Here is a 21,436-nt window from a genome sequence, read left to right as displayed (position 1 = left end):
CCTGTTAGGCTGGAAGCTCCTTGAGGTCAGCATTAAGCAGTGTTCAGCACACAGTAGGTGCTTAATAAAAGTTTGTTTTGATCGATTCAGGAAAAAACATTTATAATGTCAGTGGTGGATAGAGAGTTAGACTTGAAATGAGGGAGACTCAGACCTCAGTCTTCTGTTCTGTAAAGTGGGAATAATGGCAGCACACCAGGAGGTTGTGAAGATTGCAAGAGAGAATGTATTTGAAGCAGTTTACAAGTTTTAAGGTCTGTTACATGGCAGCTCTAGTTACTCTTACTTCCTTTGTGCAAAGCGCTTGCCGAGCTCCCAGGACACAGACAGGGGAGCAAACTCGGGCCCGGCTCATCATCAAACACCTGGTGGGCAGCAAGATCCTAGCGTAAATCCAGTCTCAGCTACCTACTCATGGCGTGGGCACTTCTCTCATCTATGAAACAGATGATAACGGGGCTACCTCCGAGGGCTGTGTGAGCCCCCAGCACGGTGTCTGGCACACAGTAAGCACTACACAAAGAGTAGCCCCTATTATTATTATTATTATTATTATCAGAGAGAACAGAAAACACTTTCAGCGGCAAATCGGAGCTTTGTGTCCCACGGGCAGAGCAGCGAACAGGAGACTAGATACTATATCTTCTCCAGGGTCATTTCAATGAATGTTTGCAACGTCACTTTCTGATACGGAATTTTCAGGAACCATCATGTGCTTCAATTAGCTTTTTCTCATCTAATAAATAAATAAAAATAAAATCTGGTTTCTTATCTAACAAATATACTAATGATATGTGTAAAACTTGGGGGAAAAAAAAAGTAGAGCTCTCCTGAAGAAGTGCTATTATTTTTCAAATGCGGAGGCCCAGTTAATTAGGTGACTTTGCCTTCCCTTGTAGCTGCAGCATCTCTCGGGCTTTTCCAGGAACAGAGGGCTCAAGCCCTGAGAAGAAGATCCTGGGGCTGGCTCCACAATGGACAAGGTAATCATGAGCCACAAGTACTAAAGCAGGACTGAGGGAAGACTTCGTCTCTGTGAAATAACGTTGTACCATACCCTTTGACCCAATAGTGTTTCTATTGGGCTTATATCCCAAAGAGATCTTAATGCAAAATGTGCAAAAATGTTTGTGGTAGACCTTTTTGTAGTGACAAGAAACTGGAAGCTGAGTGGATGCCCATCAGCTGGAGAATGGCTGAGTAAATTGTGGTATATGAATATTATGGAATATTATTGTTCTGTAAGAAAGGACCAGCAGGAGGATTTCAGAAAGGCCTGGAGAGACTGACAGGAACTGATGCTGAGGGAAGTGAGCAGGACCAGGAGATCGTTATTCATGGCAACAAGATTATATGACGATCAATTCTGATGGCCGTGGCTCTCTTCAACAACAAGAGGATCCAAATCAATTCTAATTGTTCAGTAATGAAGAGAATCAGCTACACCCAGAGAGAGAACTATGGGAAATGAGTGTGGACCACAACATAGCATTTCTACTCCTTCTGTTGTTGTTTGCTTGCATTTTTGTTTTCCTTCTCAGGTTATTTTTACCCTCTTTCCAAATCCAATTTTTCTTGTGCAGCAAAATAACTGTATAAACATGTATACATATATTGGATTGAACATATACTTTTCTAAGTCTCGATTTCCTCAAGCATAACTAGGTTAGGTTATGCAACTCCTAAAGTTCCTTTCATGCTCAACATCTGGTACATAGAAACTACTCAATAAATGTTTAATGTGTGTGTTTTGAAAAATTAAATCACATTGCACACATCTAACCTACATCAAATTGATTACTGGCTTTGGGAGGGAAAAGGGAAGGAAAAAAATTAGAACTCAAAATTAAAAAAAAAAAAGAATGTTAAAATTGTCTTTACATGTAATTGGAAAATATAAGACACTATTAAAAAATTATGTCATGGATCTAGAGACTTCAGAAACCATCTAATTCAACTCTTCCTCCCCCACTTTATAATTAAGGAAACTGAGGTCTGGAGAGGTTAAATAACAGGCCACAGAAGTGACTTGAACCCAGGTCACCTAGAAGTAAGAATCAAAGATCCAGGAAAACTTGAACCCAGATTTCTGGGGATACAGAGCCATTTTGCCATACAACATTAATAGTTGTTTTTCTGTTAACCTTCATTTCCATGCATATTCTTCCTCCCTCCCCCCTTTCCAGGAAGCTTGTTAACCTTGGCTCTGGAGTAATCAACAGAAAACTCCCTCTCTGTCAAAGGAGTTTACATTAAAAGGACAAATGAATGTAAAAGGTCACCTCCTCCTATTGTGTGGAAAAAAGCCCCTCCAAGATCGCTAGTCTGGGGGGGAAGGGGAAAAGAGGTCTTGACCTTGTAATTTAGTGCAAGGGACTGATTTTAGTCACTTTGGGTAGAAATTGTGAATCATGTTGAAATCTGACTAAATTTTGTGAAATTTAGGAGATTCCTCCAACTCACCAACTCAAATGATTGGTTCCTTTCATTCCCTCAGGATCTAGAAACTTTAGATGAGGTTAAGTTGAACTTATTTAAGTTTTGCTTTGTAATTTGCTTCCCTCCTCACCCAAACCCCATTGATTCAGAGTACTCTAAAGGCTGGAAGTGCCCAACCTATTTGAACTAGCTAGTCCCCGTCTTCTAGGACTTAGGAGCTAAGGTATGAGGGTTGTTTTGTTGTGTTTTTTTTTGGGGGGGGAGGGGGAGGAAACAATATTCCTTTATCTTTATCAAGGTGTGAGTAGATTGTCTAGGCTGGTCCTTGGCCAATTGCAGGACCCAATCAACTGAACCACTTCCATCTGTACCAGCTCACATACCCTCTATCTTGCAGCTCAAGCTCTCAATTGGGATACGGATCATCTCTAATGCAAAGAAAAGCAAGCCTGCCCTGAACTTCAGGCCTCCCATCTCCTGCTGCCCTTCCAGGATGGAGCGGCACCCTCCCTCAGTGATGGACCATTTAACATTGGTTGTAACCTTCACACTCCAGTGGCTCTGAACTCCTGTAGATCACCCTCTCACCACCTTGTTCCTCACTCCCATCATCCTCAAGCTTTCTAATTCTACCCTTCTACTGTGCTCTCTGGAATGCCCATCCTAGAGACAACAAACTTCCCTGCATCTTAAATCTTTTCCTCTCCCACTTTTTGCATTTTCTACCTATTACAGAAGCCGGACTCCTCCCTGATGATCCAGCCTTGCTAGCTACCCTTTCCAGTACCAGATACATTTTCCCTTCATTTTCATTCTCCTCAACTCACTGGTCAAGGCAAATGAGTTGGAACACTCTTGCTCCTCATTGCCACTCCACGGGTTCTCCTCCTGCCTCCATCATTCAGGAACCTCTCCTCCTTTAGGTTCATTCCATTCATCTCTACCGACCAATCAAAACCCTAGTAGCTGTTGCCCACAGACTCCCAGGTGGCTCCTCTTGATTCCTCAAGAAGTCCAATAATACAATTTTTCTCCCCTCCCTAACTTCTGCTCTCACATAGCTTCTTACTTGCTCAAACTCTCGATGTCCTCACCTCCCATGATCGTCCCTCCACCCCACATCAGCCGAGATGGTCATACCCTTAATCCTGCCGCCACCCCGATTTTCAAGATGTTGAAATCCCCCTTTCCAAACATAATCTATTGGCTTTCCAGCTCTCCCTCTGCTTTCCCTTCCCAAGCCTGTGAACTTCACAATGTCTAATCTTCATGATGAGAACCAAATCCTGCCAAAGAAAACCAGACAACAGATTTAAAGAGATCCTTTTTCCATGAAAGGACCCTTGAGCTAGGCCGTAGCCTAGTAGTAATCCGGACCAACTGACAAATTTTACAGATGGGGAAACTAAGGCACGAAGCAGGGAAGTGACTTATCCAGGATCACACATCTATCATCATAATATTATAGATTTAGAACTAGGAGAGACATTAGAAGCCATCGAGTCCAACCCCCGTCTTTTTACAAAAGAGGAAATTTAGACACAAGGAGATTGGGACATGTACAATATCTGGCACATAGTAAGCAGTCTATAAATATTGACTGTTTTTATTATTGCCAAGGATCCAGTTGCATCGCAGGTCTCATGGACTTATGTTTTGGTCTGTTTTGGGTTTTGGTAATAAGTATCTAAGGCAGCTTTTGAACCCTCGTGTTCTTGGCTACAAGACCAGAGGTCTCCCTACTATTCTATATTTCCCCAACAATAAGGGGGGGGAAAACCTGATGCATTTAGGATAGCTCAATTTAAATCTTATTTCTCAATCTGTATAGAAATTTAAACATTGCTCAACTAGCATCTTTTTATAAAGCAGCATGGGGGGAAATGCAAATTCTCGCTCCTTTCCGGTGAGGTGACTTATCAGACCATCTCAGAGATAGGAAAAAAGCAAAAAAAGGATCTGTTCATGAAGATGGAGGACGAGGAAGACACGGCCTGTGAAAGCGAGGGAGGGCCAAGGCCTTTATCTTGGTCATCTGGGTAAACACTCAGCTCATTACCAGGGAAACCCAAACAAACAAGAATCTCTCCTTCCACTGACAAGGACAAAATGATCTGGGTAACTACACATGTGCAGCCTCCAAATCTCAGAGCACCTTCCACTCTGCCCTCTACTAAGGAGTCTGTTGTGGGCAGCAAAGGCAAGAACCCCAAATCCAGAACCTTGGGACCCAAATGTAGAGCGGGAAGGGCCAGGAGAGATCACCTAATCTAACCCACTTGTTTACAGATGAGGAAGCATTAGCAGAGCCTATTCCAAGAGGAGCTGGGTTTGAGTCTACCGCTCTCACTTTCCCAGCCCAACTATCTGGGTCTGTCAGGTGAGGGGGTAAAGGGAGATGTGAAGGCGCCTTTCACTCCTGGATCCTGTGCTCCCACAGGACTGTTATCTCTCTCCTTCTTTCCCCACTTCCCCTCCATCTCTCCCTGTCTCTTTTTCTAAAACTCCTCCCCTGAAACCATCCTCCAAGGCATCTTCAGGAGGTGACCCTGAGGACTCCAAGGCACAACCATGGGAGGAGAGTCCTGGTGGAATCTGCAGAATAGAAATAGCTTTGAGGAGAGGCTATCTGCTAACTGAGGACAGCCTGCCTCACTGGGGAAGGGCTCCTCATCAGAAGCTGTAATGTTCTTGAATTGTGAGGGTCCGGTCGTCTGCTCAATTATAATCCTTCTCTGGGAGGAGATCTGTAAAATCTTTTCCTCTGGGCACAGGTTTCTTGGAGCTCTGAATCTCCTCCAGCTCTTGTCCTTCCCCAAATCAGACTGGTCTCCTTTCAGCCTGCCTGGAGTCAAAAGTCTATCCCAGAGTCGATTCTCTCAGGCCCAATGCTGCCCTTCTTTTATCCTCCCAGAGAATAGGCAGGTGAGAAGTCAACGGGAGTGGGGAAATACTTCCACCAATGAACTTGCTCCTCTTAGAATTCCTAAGGTGTAAATTCCCTTTAAAGGCCCGAACCAAAGGTCTGAGCCAGAGAACTGTCAAGTCAACCTGAGTTCACCTTGTCACTGTCCAGACAACTTGAGTTCTCACCTGGTAATTGTCCACACAACCTTAGTTCACCTTGTCACTGTCCACACAACCTGAGTTCTCACCTGGTAATTGTCCAGACAACCCGAGTTCTCACCTGGTAATTGTCCAGACAACCTGAGTTCACCTTGTCACTGTCCACACAACCTGAGTTCTCACCTGGTAATTGTCCAGACAACCCGAGTTCTCACCTGGTAATTGTCCAGACAACCTGAGTTCTCACCTGGTAATTGTCCAGACAACCCGAGTTCTCACCTGGTAATTGTCCAGACAACCTGAGTTCACCTTGTCACTGTCCACACAACCTGAGTTCTCACCTGGTAATTGTCCAGACAACCCGAGTTCTCACCTGGTAATTGTCCAGACAACCCGAGTTCTCACCTGGTAATTGTCCAGACAACCTGAGTTCTCACCTGGTAATTGTCCACACAACCTGAGTTCTCACCTGGTAATCCTAACAAGAAGCTACAGTGAGTCATTTTTGGGGGCACAATCCAAGGTGACCCTCAGCCCTCCCACTGTCCCTCCTCTCCAGACCCTGACTCCAGCTCTGGACTTCTTTGTCCACCTTCTCCTTCTTTCCCAAGAGAATGGAAGCTGCCCGGGACAGGGCCTGTGCCGCTTTTTACTTCTCCTTTTAGCCCAGCACAATGCTGGGCACGTGTGAGTGTTCCTAGCCAGGCGGCCCCCACGTGATGGGCTTGAGCAGTGGGCGAGCGGCAACAAGAAGGCCCTACAGCCGGGTCCTTCTTTTTTCCTGCATGTCTTCCTTTTCTTCCTTCTTCCCTCCAGTCTTTGTTTAAATTTTATTTTTAATTTATGGACTAAAACAAGTATTTCCATAACACAGTATAATAAAAAAGACGTATATGAAACTGCAGGTCTATTACATATCATGATTACCATCCTCACCCTCATCTCTATGTGGTGTTGTAAGCTCTGAAAAGAGCTTATCTCATTTGATCCTCACAACAGCCCTGGGAGGTAAGTGCATTATTATCCCCATTTTACACATGAGACAACTGAGGCAAACGGCAGTTAAGTGACTTGGCCAGGGTGACACAGTGTCTGAGGCTGGGGCAGAACTGAGTCAGATGACCAGAAGTCGGGCTTCAAAAGGAATCGGCTGAAGAAGGGGTCGGTAGCGGATGGGAGAGAAGAAGCCGTGGGGGTGCTGACAAGGGAATCCAATCCAATGCACTTGGCATGTACAATCATATGTCTGGGGGGAAAGGAATAAGCATTAATTAAGTGCCTACTATATACTGTGCCAGGTCCTGTGCTAAACTCTTCAGTCATTGTCTCATTTCCTATAAAGAAGGAGCCTCACCCTTGGGTCAGATGACCCAGTTCCATACTTGTAGATTGGACAAATCCAACAATCTGGGTCTCAGGTTCCTTAAAGTGAGCGGGCTGAACTCAGAAAGTACCTTCTGGTTCCAAGTCTCTGCTCGTCACCCAATCAGCTTCTATTCTACCAAACCACGAGTCAAAATACTCGGTTAAATAACTCTGTGACCAAGGCGAGAACAAAGAGACAGCTGGGATGGCAGAGGGCAAGTACAGAGCAATTCCAATATATAAATGGCAGGAGAACCCTGGACTCAGCTCAGCTGGGAATCTGGGAGGGGAAACACTTGGGAACCAAAGGCCCCGTCTGGGCCCAAGCAAACCTGGAGTCGAAGGAGAGACCATCAATCTCTGACAGGAGGATTCGTAACAATCATGGCTGAACAGCCGCCCCCCCCCCCCCAAACTGGGCTGTGCCCCCCCCAAGTGATAAGAGCTTATTCAACATTCACCAAGGCCACAAGCTGGCAAAAGCAGGCCTCTTTTCTGTGAATACCGGGGAGCCGAGCAGTGCCAGCAATAGCAAAAGCGCAGAAACAATATCCTTTTTAATCATCTGAACTCTGCTAAGCAGAGATAAAAATAATCCTGCTGATATCGGATGCCCGGCTTAACAAGGGTGGCGAAGACAAGGTTGGAGCCAGGAAAATGCCGGGCCGGGCGCTCCTGCCCGAGTTCCCGTTTAACGGGAGCGGCGATAACGCGGTGCCTTCGTGCAGCGTCTCACGGCTCCCAGAGCGGCCCGCAGTCCTTCCCTCGGGAGAGCCCCTGAACCACCCTGGGGATGGGGGCCACAGTTGGCACTGCTCTCCTTTCTCTCAGATGAGGAAACAGGCTCCAAAGTCACACAAGCAGTGAGTACGTGGAGTCAAGTCATGAACAGGTTTACGGCTGTCAAAATTAATACTACAAATCTGAGGCTGACTGTCACGAAGCATCAAGTGATCATCAGCTTATCAGCTTCTAGCCCTGGTCCTTTCTTTTTAAAATATCCATCCATTCATCCTCCCTTCCTCCCTTCAATCGTCCCTCCTTCTTTCCCTCCCTCCTTCTTTCCTTCTTTCCCTCCCTCCTTCTTTCCTTCCTTCCTTTCCTTTCTTCTTTCCTTCCTTCCTTTCCTTCTTCTTTCCTTCCTTCCTTTCCTTCTTCTTTCCTTCCTTCCTTTCCTCCTTCTTCCCTTCCTTTCCTTCTTCTTTCCTTCCTTCCTTTCCTCCTTCTTCCCTTCCTTCCTTTCCTTCTTCTTTCCTTCCTTCCTTTCCTCCTTCTTTCCTTCCTTCCTTTCCTTCTTCTTTCCTTCCTTCCTTCCTTCCTTCCTTCATTTCTTCCTTTCTTCTCTCCTTGCTTCCTTCCTTCATCCTTGTCTCCCTTCCTTCTTTTTTCTTTCTTTCTTCTTCCCTCCTGCTTTCCTTTGCTTCCTTCCTTCATTTCTTCCCTCTTTTATTTTTTTCTTCTCCTCTCTCTCCCTTCCTTTCCTCCTGCCTCCTTACCTCCCTTCCTTTCTTCGTTCCCTCCCTCCTTCCTTTCTTCTTTCTTTCCTTCCTCTTTCCTTCAGGTCTTCCTTTTCTTCCTTCTTCCCTCCATTTATTTTTAATTTATGGAATAAAACAAGCATTTCCACATCACAGCATAATAAAAAAGAAGGTGTATATGAAACCATAAGTCTATTACATACAACTTGCTCTTTGTTTTACATGTATAATACAGTTATTATACAATTTTTAATTTTATTAAATTAGGCTGCTCACATTCAGCCTGACTGTCCCTTTGCTGTGTCCATCACTCTGCCCAGTGGGACCACGGATCCATTCCCATCAACATCACCAACAAGTACGGGGCCCTCAGCGTCACTTAACTAACCCCAGAGAGGCAGCCCTGGGGAATTTTACTGCATCTGTTGACCAGGACCCACCCCCTTTTTCTCTCCCCCGAGTGCAGGATGGCCCCTCCAGCCACGGCTGGCTCTGTGCAGAGCACATGATCGCCACTGGCTCTCCAGCCCCCAGCTAGGAGTGAGCGGTTTCTCCTACGTCCTGGAGATTTAAACAGTGCCGAGCCATGGAACGAATCCAGCTCAACGGGCTTGGATCCTGCTGCCCTCTTGTAACATTCTGGCCACCTGATCCCATTGTACTGGACGCACTGAACTTCCTGTGGGGCACGAAGAGGAAGCTCTGCCCACTGGCACCGGCCACTCCCTGCAAGACAGGTGGCCGGGTGAACTCTGGATCCTGATTCTCACAGTTGGGGAGGGTAAAAAAATGGAAGTCCGGCAGATGGAGATGGACCCCAAAACACTTCAAAATCAGGATGTCGGAGGCCCCGAATTTCAATTCCTGATCTGCCGCGCGTTTACTGCCTGACATTGGGGTCTCACTGTGGGTGGAGGTGGGAGTAAGGGGCCTCTGGGATCCCCTCAGCTTCTAACCACTGCTCCCACATGGGACTAGGATGAAGGGTGGTTCTGAATCAGCAGAGGAGGCCTGATTCTTAGCCTCCCCAGCATCAGGACGGCTGAATCCACCCCCGAGTCATTCCAGACTTCAGTGACTGATCATCTCCTCCTCAGAGTCCTTCTTCACCAGGCCCTCTCCTCTGTGTCCACTCATCCACCCATCATGGAACAGCAATCCGACCGGGATGGCTCAGCTCTAGTATGGCTGCCAGGGAAGCACTGAGCTCTTCTCCCTCTCTACATACTGGCTCAGCTCCCCTTCTGCACAGGGCACCCCTTCTTATGCACAGAGTATCCCATTTTAACCCATTCATGGGCAGGGTTTAACTTGACGAGACCCTTTAAATCAACAAATATTTACTAAGCACCTACTGTATGCTAGGTATGGTGCTAAGTACTCAGGATTCAGACTAAGGCAAAATAGTTCTTGACCTCAAGGAGGACCCAAGGGAGATCACACGTGAACAGTTTAGTCTGAATAAAGAAGGAATATAATTATTATTAAGGTTATTTAAGGAGGCTGGGCGGGCTTCTTGTAGGAGTTGGGATTTCAGCTGAGACTTGAGGAAACCAGGAAAGGCACGAGGCAGAGATGAGAAAGCAGAGAATCTCAGGCATGGGGACAGCCCCAAAATGCCCCAAATTGAGAGATGCAGAGGCCCGCTAGGGACCGCTGAGGAGGTCAGTGTCCACAAAGGGAAACACGACATGTAAGAAAAATGGAGGCAGAGGTAAGAAGGGGTCAGGACTTCACAAGGCAAACAGAGGATTTTCTATTGGATCCTGGAGGCGGAAGAAGCCGTTGGAATTTATTAAATAGGGAAGGGAAGATCAGTTCTGCCCATTAGGGACATCATTTTGGCAACTGAATGGAGGTTGAGTTAGTGGGGGTCTGAGGAAGATCAGTGGGGTTAGAACTGGGGATCTGATGGGCAAGAAGACATTTTGTTCAAATGAGTGCAATCATTGAATCAAATTGTCTGTTTAATCAACAAACACAGTGGGATCCTGCCTCTTCCACACCTTTCAGTCAACTGCGAAGATATGGTGTGTAGGTTAACATATGTTATGGGGTGTCCTTGGGAAACTAGTCAAACAAACATCGCCCACTCCCTTCCTCAGCTGTCAGCACAGGAAAGAGACTTACCCTCATCAGCAAAATTTCAGAGACCTCAAACTAAATGAGAAAAAAAATCCCACTGTCAGTGAAAACTGGGTTATGATGCTTTTATTTAAACCAAAACTCTTTGAAATAAAAATTGTCAGAGATTACCAGCCCTTATTCAGGGCTTGTGATGATGGCTGTGACAATGGGTGGTGACATTTGAACTTTAAGCCAAGAGCTCCCTGGGGACTGGGTGCTTATTTCTGAGTCCCTATTTAAAGGCAAGTGTATCTGACAGAACCACATAAATGCTTCCAGCAAGGATTATTAACATTTAAATGCGCTGAGAGTTTAACAGCTTCGATTCATTACAGGCTAATTTTGAATTTCTATTCTAGAGAATCCATGCACCCATCAGCAGGGATCCCTGGTATCTGAGCTCCATCCGGTCCCTTTTCTGGGATCAATCATTTCAGAAAATGCAGATAAATTTCTTTCTGCCAATGTTGGGGGATTGAAAAAGGAATAAAAATGGTCTGAAAAGGCTGCCCTTTTCCCTTTTCCTTTTTTTCCATTAAGTATCTCCTATGTGTGTGTGTGTGCCATTCTCATCAAGATTTCATAATAAGCAATTATTAAGCACCTACTATGTACTGGGCTTCAAAGAGGTAAGGAAAAAGCAGATGAGTTAGTATTTCCTGGTTGTTCTCTTTGCTGCCAGGATTGTTTCCAAGGATTTCTTATCCTTTAGATGTCTTGAAAAATCAGCCCCCCCGGTGTTCTCAGCACCGGGCCATATCCAGCAGTGAATTTGTCAGTGTGTACTCAGTCAATTAGTTGGCCACATCCTGACCCGTTTAATAGGTCATGTCACCACCATTTTCTTGGGTACCATTTCTCCATCTTTATAGGACTCATCACAGATGTGCTGCTGCTAGGGGGCGCTATCGTGGATAGTCTGCTCACTCTAGAGTCAAGAAGACTCACGATCAAATTATTATTTATGTGATCCTGGGCATGTAACTGCCATCTGTCCCGCTTTCCCCATCTGTAAAATGGGGGTAACAACTCCACCTCCCTCCCAGGTTTTGTATGGATTAAATGAGATAGTATTTGAAAAGTGTTTTGTGAAACCTTAACATTATATAAATTATTATTATTATTATTATTATTATTATTATTATTATTATTATTATTTTGTATGTATCAGTATGCATATTGTTTTTGAACGTTGATTACCCCATTAGAATGTAAGCTCCTTGGGAGCAGGGACTATGTTTTTGCCTTTTTTTCTATCCCCAACATCGAGCACAATGAGCATATCCCCCAGAGGAGGGATTTTGGAAGGCTCTCTGGCCTCCTCATGGTGGAGACTGGTTTATATTAATTAAACTTCTAAAGCCAGAATTCTTAAATATTTTGTCAAAAGCAGTCTGGGTGAAATCTGGGGACTTTACCTCTGAATCATGCTTTTAAATACACAGAATTTGCGAAAGAAACCAATTGTAGTGAAATATAGTTTTAAAACATTTCAGAAAGTAAGTTCATAACCCTTAGGCTATGATCAATCAATCAATAAACATTTAGTAAGTGCCTACTGTATGCCAGGCACTGTGCTATGCTTTAGAACCCTTGTTCTAAAATAAATGCTGACAGAATGTCCATGTTTTTCTTTTAGCTATTTAACAATTTTTTTAATATGAAGAATTTGCTGAAGCTGTTAGAACATACATTATAAATGGTTTTCATATTACCTCGGTCCGTTCTTTTAATATAGAGCTATCATTTACTGTTGGTTATTTCTTTTAATGTTTTCATTTACTATTTTAAAATTTTAATAATTCTTGTAATTATTTCTTTTAATCAAAGGCCCGATTCTGACTTTTTCCTCTAATTAGAAAATGGTCTGAGGATAAAGGGGAGCTCTTTCTGAAACGTCTCTGGTGATATCACTGCTCAGAGGGATAAATTTAGACTCAGCAGGGCCTAAATTCAGATCCCACTTCAAGTCACTTCACCATTATGGATTAAGCCATAGAAAACTTTCCTTGGGATCACGGGTCCAGGCTCTGGACAGAAATGTGTGTCTATTTGCTCCATCACAGAATGAGGGAAATAAGGATTACCCAAGCTACCGTGCAAGCTAATTGTGAAAACCGCATGAGACGACGTATATGGAGAGGCACAAAATTATCCACAAATGTGAGTGGGTAACAGGTACGGACTTCAGCAGAAATATCTTTTCTGTCACAGAAACTCTGACAGAGGCAAGCTTGCTCTGCAATCAGCAGCTCTTGCCGGGAACACTAAATGCAGAAACACTGACAACATTTTTAGCTACGAAGCAGGTGAGGAAATTGGTTTAATTTTCTCACATTTGCCTCCCCAGTGACATTTAAAGCCTCAGTTTCCTCATCTATAAAATGAGGTTAATAATAGCCAGAAGCTAGCTCACCAGGGATTTGTGAAGCTGAAACTCAGTTCTATTATGTAAAGCAGTTAGCCAGCTTGAAAGTTCTCTGTAAATGTCAGTTATTATGATTGTTATAAGAGGGCAGTTTCACTGGACAATTGTATGATTTTCTTCTCATAGTAATCCCGGTGCTTTTGAGCTCTCCCCTGGATTCTGTTACCTCTCCTTCCCTGGTAGAGGACAGCCATTCAGACTTGGAAAGGATCTCAGAAGCCACCTGGTGCATATTCCTCATTATACAGAGGAGGAAACTGAGGCTCAGGGAGGTTCAGACATTTGCCCAAATTCCAAGTACATGGGAGTGCTGACTTCCCATATCTCAGATTCAAGTCTTCAATAACAGAGCTCACCTTCCTTACAAACCCTTCCTTACAAAAGTGCCCGAAGCTTGGCCAAGGCCGCCGTTTTCTTCCCTGTCCCTCAGGCCCACAACCTCTGAGCCACCTGCTTCTTCTCCTCCATCCCCCACATCTAAATGTTCAGCAAATTCAGTCCAGTTTCTACCTCTCCCATCCTCCCCCACTCTTCTCTGAGAGGCTAGACAGTCAATATAGCTGACCTGCTCAGGGTCACATGACCAGCAGCTGCCCAGGGCAGGAACTCCCAGGACTCTCCGGGCCGTGCTTCCTCTGTACCCCAAAGTGCTTTGTGGTTTCCTGGATACAAACCACTCTGATCTGCTGTGGTCTCCATCAGTTTAAAGCCGTGCTCACTCTGCAGTGAGTATCCAAGAAATCTGGGCCAATGGATTAAATGAGGAGGAGAACCACAGAATTCCAATATAGAATGTAAGCTTCTCGAGGACAGTTCCTCCTTTCATTTTTGCCTTTATAACTCTAGCATCCGGCACAGGCCTTGTATACAATTGTGGCTTAATAAATGCTTGTTTCATTGACTTAAGTGTTGCCATTGTACTAGAGGAAGAATGGGGTATGAACTTCACTCTACAGATGAGAAACTGAGGTCTCCAATAGGTAAGTGACTAATCCACAGCTACACACCCGCAGCAAATAAAAGGAAAACCGGAATCTCCTATCTATGAGACCTTGGGCAAGTCACTTAAGCTCTCTCAGCCTCGGTTTGCTCTACCGTAAAATGGGGAAAATAATAGCACCAGTATCCCAGTGTTATAGTGAGAATCAAATCAAAGGAAATCCATAGGACAAAAGTATACAGGTTTTGAAGTATCTCACACATACACACATAAACATATCTATCCATCCATCTATCTAAGCCAGTGGTCCTCAAACTTTAAATAGGGGCCAGTTCACTGTCCCTCAGACTGTGGGAGGCCGGACTAGAGTAAAAACCTCACCCTCTGTCTCGGCCCCTCAGCCCATTTGCCATCACCCGGCGGGTCCATAAACGTCCTCAGCGGCCACATCTGGCCCGCCGGCCGTAGTTTGAGAACCCCTGGTCTAAACTATTCATATTCCATGGGTGTGGAACATTGCAGAGATTCCAGCTTCTCCCCTCTCCCCCCAATGAATTGATTAGTTAGGCTGATAGTTTTTTCTCTTTAAAAAAATATGTTATTATTTATATAATTAAATGATTTATTAGTTTATTATAATTAATCATTATAATATTTTCATAATTTATATAATTTAGTTATAAAATGGATCATATGAGATGTCTCTCTGTAAGAGAGGAAGGGAAAGATACAGGGGAAATAGAGGTATTATGGAAAGAAAAGATACCAATAAAGTGTATTTAATGAGAATATCTATCATCATCATCATTAGTGGGAGAAAGGATAGAGGGAGAGGGTCTGGTCTCAGTGACTCTAATGAATGAGAGGAGTGTGAGGGATGGGGTTGGACAAGCAGGGACCAGATGGGGCTGTGGAGGGTCTGCCTGGGAACCTGGATCTCTGCTTGGAGGACAAAGGGAGCCACTGAGGGTAATTGAGCAGCAGTGACAGGTTCACATCTGCCTCAGGGAGATTACTTTTCCAGCATTGTGGAGGAAGGACTGGAGGGGGCAGATGGGAAGCTTCCCCAGAATTGCTTTCGCCTCTTTCTGAATCCCCAGTGTTTAGCAGAGCCCGTGGTAAATCCTAAATCGTAGTTCACAGAATTGAATTGAGATGGAAGGCTTATTGTGAAATCACATCATGACAAAATGGGTCCTTGAATCCCAGCTAAGATTATGCGATTTTCTGAGTCAAGGGAAGTTCGGATTCAAAGAGCCTGGAGAGCTTTCTCCCCACCACAGACCCCAGAGAGGCCTGGCCCATTCCGTGGCCCAGCAGAAGTCTGTCTTTAAGAATCAAAGGACAAAACCCCGTGGCACCGGGCAGCGGCGCTCTGGCCATGCGGATTTTAAGCTCGCTACGCTCTGACGCACGGAGTTTGCAAGGCATTTTGGGAGGGGCAGCACACGGGCCCTCACCGCTGCCCAGTTTCTCTCTACCACAATGAAGGCGCATTTTAAAGATACAATTTCATGAACCCATGAATCCATCACCTTTCACCTTTCACCTTTCACCCTCCATCAGGTACCAGATCCTCAATTCTCCCCAAATCCCTCCCAGCTTGTTCAGGGAGCAAGCCCCACGAACTCAATGCCCAGAAGTCCCAGAGAAGGGAAAGATGTGACTTACACTCGCGTCCAGACTACACAAGCTGATGGCGTCCTCATCTTGGGTACTCTGCTTCCGTTTCCGCTACAAAACAAATGAAATAAAAGTTTAGATTACATTCAGACCAAAGAGGAAAGAAAACTCTAAGCCTCGAATAATGTACACAGCCCTTATCATTTCCCCCCAGCATGTAAAACATTCGTTATGGATGCTGCTCCCCTCAGAGATGCGCGAACAAATTATGGGAACCGACTGGGCTCCGGCGATCTCTACTGGAGCAATTCTTGGAACCCATCCTTTCCCTTCACCCTCAGTCAGGTACCAGATCCTCAATTCTCCCCAGAATCCTTCCCAGCTTGATTCTCCCCAGGCTTTTCATCCTTTCCCTTCTCTCCTCAGGGCCTCATCAATTAAACTGTTAAGCTACCCATCTGGTCTTCCAGCCTCAAACCTACTTACTCTTAATCCCTCTCTAATAGCACAACCTGAGAAATTTTCCAAACACATGGCTCTGATTAGGAAAAAACCTTCAAGTGGTTCTACTAAATAAAGTAAAAGTTCCTGATCCTGGTCCTCAAGACTTCCCGCCCCCCCCCCAGCTCCAGCCCATTTTTCAGCTTCATTTTATGTGCTATGAGTTCCAATCACCACACAACAGTTCAAAAGATCAGCTCACATTCTACCCTTCTCTCATCTTGCTCCTTTTGCTCATACAAAATCCCTGTGCCCGCAAAGGAATTTATAATAATTTTTTTTTACTGCTAAGCCCCCCTATCCCCCTACTAAATTTTATCACTTCCATCAAACCCCCAAATCGGGTGCTAGGCCTTTAGCATCCCCACATTTCCTGCCTGATCTTTGAGCCATGAAGTTTCTCCCTTTCTTCAAGGTCAAACTCAAGTACCATTTCCTTGAAGAAATCTTCCTCAAGTGAGAGAGGGTTCTCATGGCACGGAGATCTCTACCTTTGCCCTTACACCTGTCTCTATTATACGCCAGGACCGATCAATAAACCTTTTCCATCAATCACCCAAAGAGCATGCTACGTCGAGAACTATTGTGGACGCCGATCAATAAACACCGTCAGACACTTAATCGATAAACATTAATTAAGAACCTACTCTGTGTTAAGTTCTGGGACACAAGTACAAAGCATCCCCACCTGTAAGATGTTTGTATTCTAATGGGGAGACTACAGTATATAAAATCACAGGCAGCATAAAGAGTTGGTTGATAAATCCAAATGTAGACCCAATAGTTTGGGGGACATGCTCTTTGGGGGATTAGGAAGAGCTCCCTGAGCAGGTGCTTGAGCCGCAAGGAGGAAGGGGACTCTGTGACGGGGAGGTGAGATGGCAATACGCATGGAGAGGGAGCCTCGTGGCTGAGAAAAGGTCAGTTTGACTCAGGAACAAAGTATAGGAGAAGGGCTAAGGGCTCACAAATGACAGGCTGGGATCGGACTGTGAAGGGACTTACAGGCTACGAAGAAAATTTCTACTTATGATCCTAGGGGCAGCAAGAAGCCACTGGAGTTACACTAGGTGAGGAACACAATCAGATGTGAACTCAAGGAAAACTGCCCTTGCTCTTCCACGGAAGAAGGACTGGAGAGATGGGAGATGAGGCCGGAGATCACTGAGGAGGAGGATGGCGGCCTGAACAAGGGGAGAAGCTGTGAATGGGGAGAGGGGGCAAGATGCAGTAGAAAAAGATGAAAATCCTGGGTTCAAATTCCACCTTTGCACCTGGCACTAGGCCATTTTCTGAGACTGTGAGTAGCCGAAGTTTCCTCACTTGGGAGCTCCCTGTAGCCCAGAATCACAGGAGTGGTCCCAGTCTCTACCTATGGGCGACAATGACAACAACTACACAATCTTTGCCTTAAGGAGCTTTCCTGGGTGGGGGGCAGAAAAGGCAGGGCAGGGCTCGTCTCTGGAGGAAGGGAGGGAGATGACGTGTCCCTGTGTAACTCTCCATAAACATAGTCCAGAAGAAGACAGGGTAATTTTCCACGATCCTCAGGGCGTGGAAAACTGAGCTGTCAGATTTAAAGCCACCTTGCCGCAGTGCCTGAGGCAGATTGGGTCTGAGAGGACTTGGAATGTGAAAATCAACCCCGAAGGTCCAGACGGCCAGCTGTGCCCACCTGGCATCTGTGGAACCTCCTGGGTGGCAGCTCCCTGGGGGCCGCCCTCCCTCACACACGCTCACTGCTCCTCCCCTCGCAGGGAGATGATGAGCACTGTTCTCATCCAAACAAAACCTTGTGCTGACAAAGCATTCCATGTTCCAAGGTCAAGCGAGTTCAGAACACGTGTGTGTAACCCGGTGGCCTGTGACCCTCACCACGGAGCTTCAGTAGCTGCTTCTTAACTCCAAAGGACACACCTGCACAGGGCAGCGAGCACCTGTTCCTTACAGGACACGCCCAACCAACCTTCCCTAAGGTTCCATCCTGACATCCAAAGTTCCATCCCAACTAACGCATCGCTAGAAATAAACTACTTCCCAAAGCATCCTCTTGTGATGAGAAGAGAACTTTCCCAAATGAGAGTTTAAATAAATATGGTTAATATAGGACAGAATGGTCCCCCCAAATCTCATCACATTTTGGCTGTAATGACTAATCATTAATGAAGCTGATTTCCCTTTGACTGTTTACCATCCATCCTTCTTGAATTTGGTGACATTTTCACCTCAATTTTGCTTCAACCATCTTCCCTTCCTTCGGTTTCCTTTGCCGGTGGGTCACTCATGAACATTTATTAAATACCCACGATATATCAGGCCCAGCCCTAAGCACTTGGATAAAGGGCCAGAGGATGACCTTGCCCTCAGGAAGGTCACTGTTACTGGGTGACCCCCAGAGTCTATTCTGGGTCCTCTTCTCTTTTTTCTCCCATGGATTCAATTATTATTTTTATGCTAATGACTCATATATCCTGCCTGAGTCTTTCTCCTGGGCTCCATCCAACTCCGAATCATCAGTTTCTGATAGGACATTTTAAACCCAATGTCTCAAAGGCATCCTCAACTCAACATGTCCCAGACAGAATGGATTTTCTTTGTCCAGAGACATAATCCTTGTCCAGGTTTTTATTATTGAGGAAACCAGTGTTCTCTCAGCCACCCATGTGTGTGGATAGATAGATAGAAAGATGGGTGAGTGGATGAGTAGATGGATGGATGAATGGATGGAAGGATGGGTAAGTGAGTGAGTGGATGGATGGATGGATGGATGGATGGATGGATGGATGGATGGAGGGACAGATGGATAGAAGGATGGGTGAGTGGATGGGTAGATGGATGGATGGATGGATGGAAGGATGGGTAAGTGAGTGAGTGGATAGATGGATGGATGAATGGATGGATGGATAGAAGGATGGGTGAGTGGATGGGTAGATGGATGGATGGATATATAGATAGATGGATAGATGGATGGATGAATGGATGGATGGATAGAAGGATGGGTGAGTGGATGGGTAGATGGATGGATGGATATATAGATAGATGGTAGATGGATGGATGGATGGAAGGATGGGTAAGTGAGTGAGTGGATAGATGGATGGATGAATGGATGGATGGATGGAAGGATGGGTGAGTGGATGGGTAGATGGATGGATGGATATATAGATAGATGGATAGATGGATGGATGAATGGATGGATGGATGGAAGGATGGGTGAGTGGATGGGTAGATGGATGGATGGATGGATGGAAGGATGGGTAAGTGAGTGAGTGGATAGATGGATGGATGAATGGATGGATGGATGGAAGGATGGGTAAGTGAGTGAGTGGATAGATGGATGGATGAATGGATGGATGGATGGAAGGATGGGTGAGTGGATGGGTAGATGGATGGATGGATATATAGATAGATGGATAGATGGATGGATGAATGGATGGATGGATGGAAGGATGGGTGAGTGGATGGGTAGATGGATGGATGGATATATAGATAGATGGATAGATGGATGGATGAATGGATGGATGGATGGAAGGATGGGTGAGTGGATGGGTAGATGGATGGATGGATATATAGATAGATGGTAGATGGATGGATGGATGGATGGATATATAGATAGATGGATAGATGGATGGGTAGGTAAATGTTCACATGGAAAAGTCTTTCAGTTTCCTCTCATACACAAAAACACAACCTAAAATGAAAAGGGAGCTGTATTTATATCAGAGAGAGCTAAAATATTAAGCAGCAGAAATGGTAATGAGATAGCTTTCCTTTTAGGCAGCTACAGTGTGAGGGGAAGAATCTTGTATCTGGAATCAGATTTTAATAGAAATCCTGGCTTGCCTGTTTTCCTTCTTATGTGACTTAACGAACTCAGCTATCTGTCTGTAAGATGAAAGAGCTGGATTAAAGTCCTTTCCAACTCTAAGAACTAGGATCTGATTTCTTTTTTCTTTTTTTCTTTTTTTTTAAGATTTTAAATAATTCTTTTTTTTAATTTTGAATTCCAAATTCTCTCCCTTCCTCTGGGCCCTTCCCCACCTAACAGAGCAAACAACATGCTACAAACCTGCTTCAAGACACTGAACTCAATCCATGAGAATCACTCTAAAGTTTGGAAAACCAATTTCATTGATAAGTTTACTGAAAATAAACCTGGAAATTAAAAAGTAAGAAAATGAAGACCTTGTTATTTAAAGGCATCTGAACATCTAAGAATATATCTAGAGAATGGGGGAAAAGGAAGAGAATAAGATTATAGTACTTATTAAGCATTTTGCAAATGTGATAATATTTGATCTTCACAACAATCCTGAGAAAGAGGCACTATTATTATCCCCACTTTACATTTGAGGAAACGGAGGTACATAGAGGTAAAATGACTTGCTCAGGGTCACATAGTTGGTAAACATCTAAGGCTGGATTTGAACTCAGGTTTTCTTGATTCCAGGCCTAGCAGTAGATACACTGAGCTCTCCAGCTGTTCACTTGAGAGTGATCAAGGTGCCACTAGATGCAAGTTTGGACCCCACTAAGAGGATTCAATGACAAAATGTCCTTTGGTTAAACATGTCTTTCTAAAATTCATTAATTCACTCTCAAGACTGAATTAGCGAGCACCAGCCCTGAAGTCAGGAGGACCTGAGTTCAAATCTGATCTCAGACATTTAACTCTTCCTAGCTGTGTGACCCTGGGCAAGTCACTTAATACCAATTACCTCAGGGCAAAGGAAAAAGAAAAAGAAAAAAGATTGAATTAGCTCTGACAGCCACTTCCTTTTTTGGAGCAGAAATGCCAGGGTCATCCTCACTTTTACTATTCACTTTCAGAGCAGAAACCTCAGACCAATTTTGTCGAGATGCTGAGTCATGATGGGAAATGAATGAAAGATAGACTTTGGATGTGTTTGTCTGTTTGATACTGCAAGGTCAAAGATGATCTGGAGACAACAGGAGCCATTTTTCTCTGGAAAGCTCCATCTTTCAGAGGAGGAAAGGAAAGAATGAAGGGAAGAGAGAGAGAGAGAGAGAGAGAGAGAGAGAGAGAGAGAGAGAGAGAGAGAGAGAGAGAGAGAGAGAGAGAGAGAGAAAGAGACAGAGAGAGAGAGAGAGAGAGAGAGAGAGAGGGAGACAGAGAGACAGAGAGAGACAGAGAGAGACAGAGAGGGAGAGAAAGAGAGACAGAGAGAGAGAGACAGAGACAGAGACAGAGACAGAGAGACAGAGAAAGAGAGAGAGAGAGAGAGAGAGAGAGAGAGAGAGAGAGAGAGAGAGAGAGAGAGAGAGAGAGAGAGAGAGAAGGAAGGAAGAAAAAGGAAGGGGAGAGGAGAAGGAAATGGGATTGTATTGGTCAACCTGCCAGTGAGGGGAGGGAGTGGGGGGAAGGAGGGGCAAAGTTGGAACAGAAAGTTTTGCAAGGGTCAGTGCTGAAAAATTACCCATGCACAGATCTCCCGATCAGATGTTTCTGGA

At 44.9% G+C, this 21,436-nt stretch overlaps 1 protein-coding gene across 1 annotated transcript in view; it reads right to left on the bottom strand.

Moving 5' to 3' along the window:
- Positions 1-21,436, bottom strand: part of ARHGEF3 (Rho guanine nucleotide exchange factor 3) — a 232,921-nt gene that overhangs the window by 84,192 nt on the left and 127,293 nt on the right. The window contains 1 exon segment of the mRNA XM_074284416.1: positions 15,515-15,577. Coding sequence (XP_074140517.1) covers positions 15,515-15,577 — 63 coding nt within the window.

This window comes from Sminthopsis crassicaudata, chromosome 1 (genome assembly GCF_048593235.1).
Source record: "Sminthopsis crassicaudata isolate SCR6 chromosome 1, ASM4859323v1, whole genome shotgun sequence".
Lineage (NCBI taxonomy): Eukaryota > Metazoa > Chordata > Mammalia > Dasyuromorphia > Dasyuridae > Sminthopsis > Sminthopsis crassicaudata.
The sequence above is the reverse complement of the archived record's forward strand: the minus strand, read 5'-3'. Positions and strand labels throughout refer to the sequence as shown.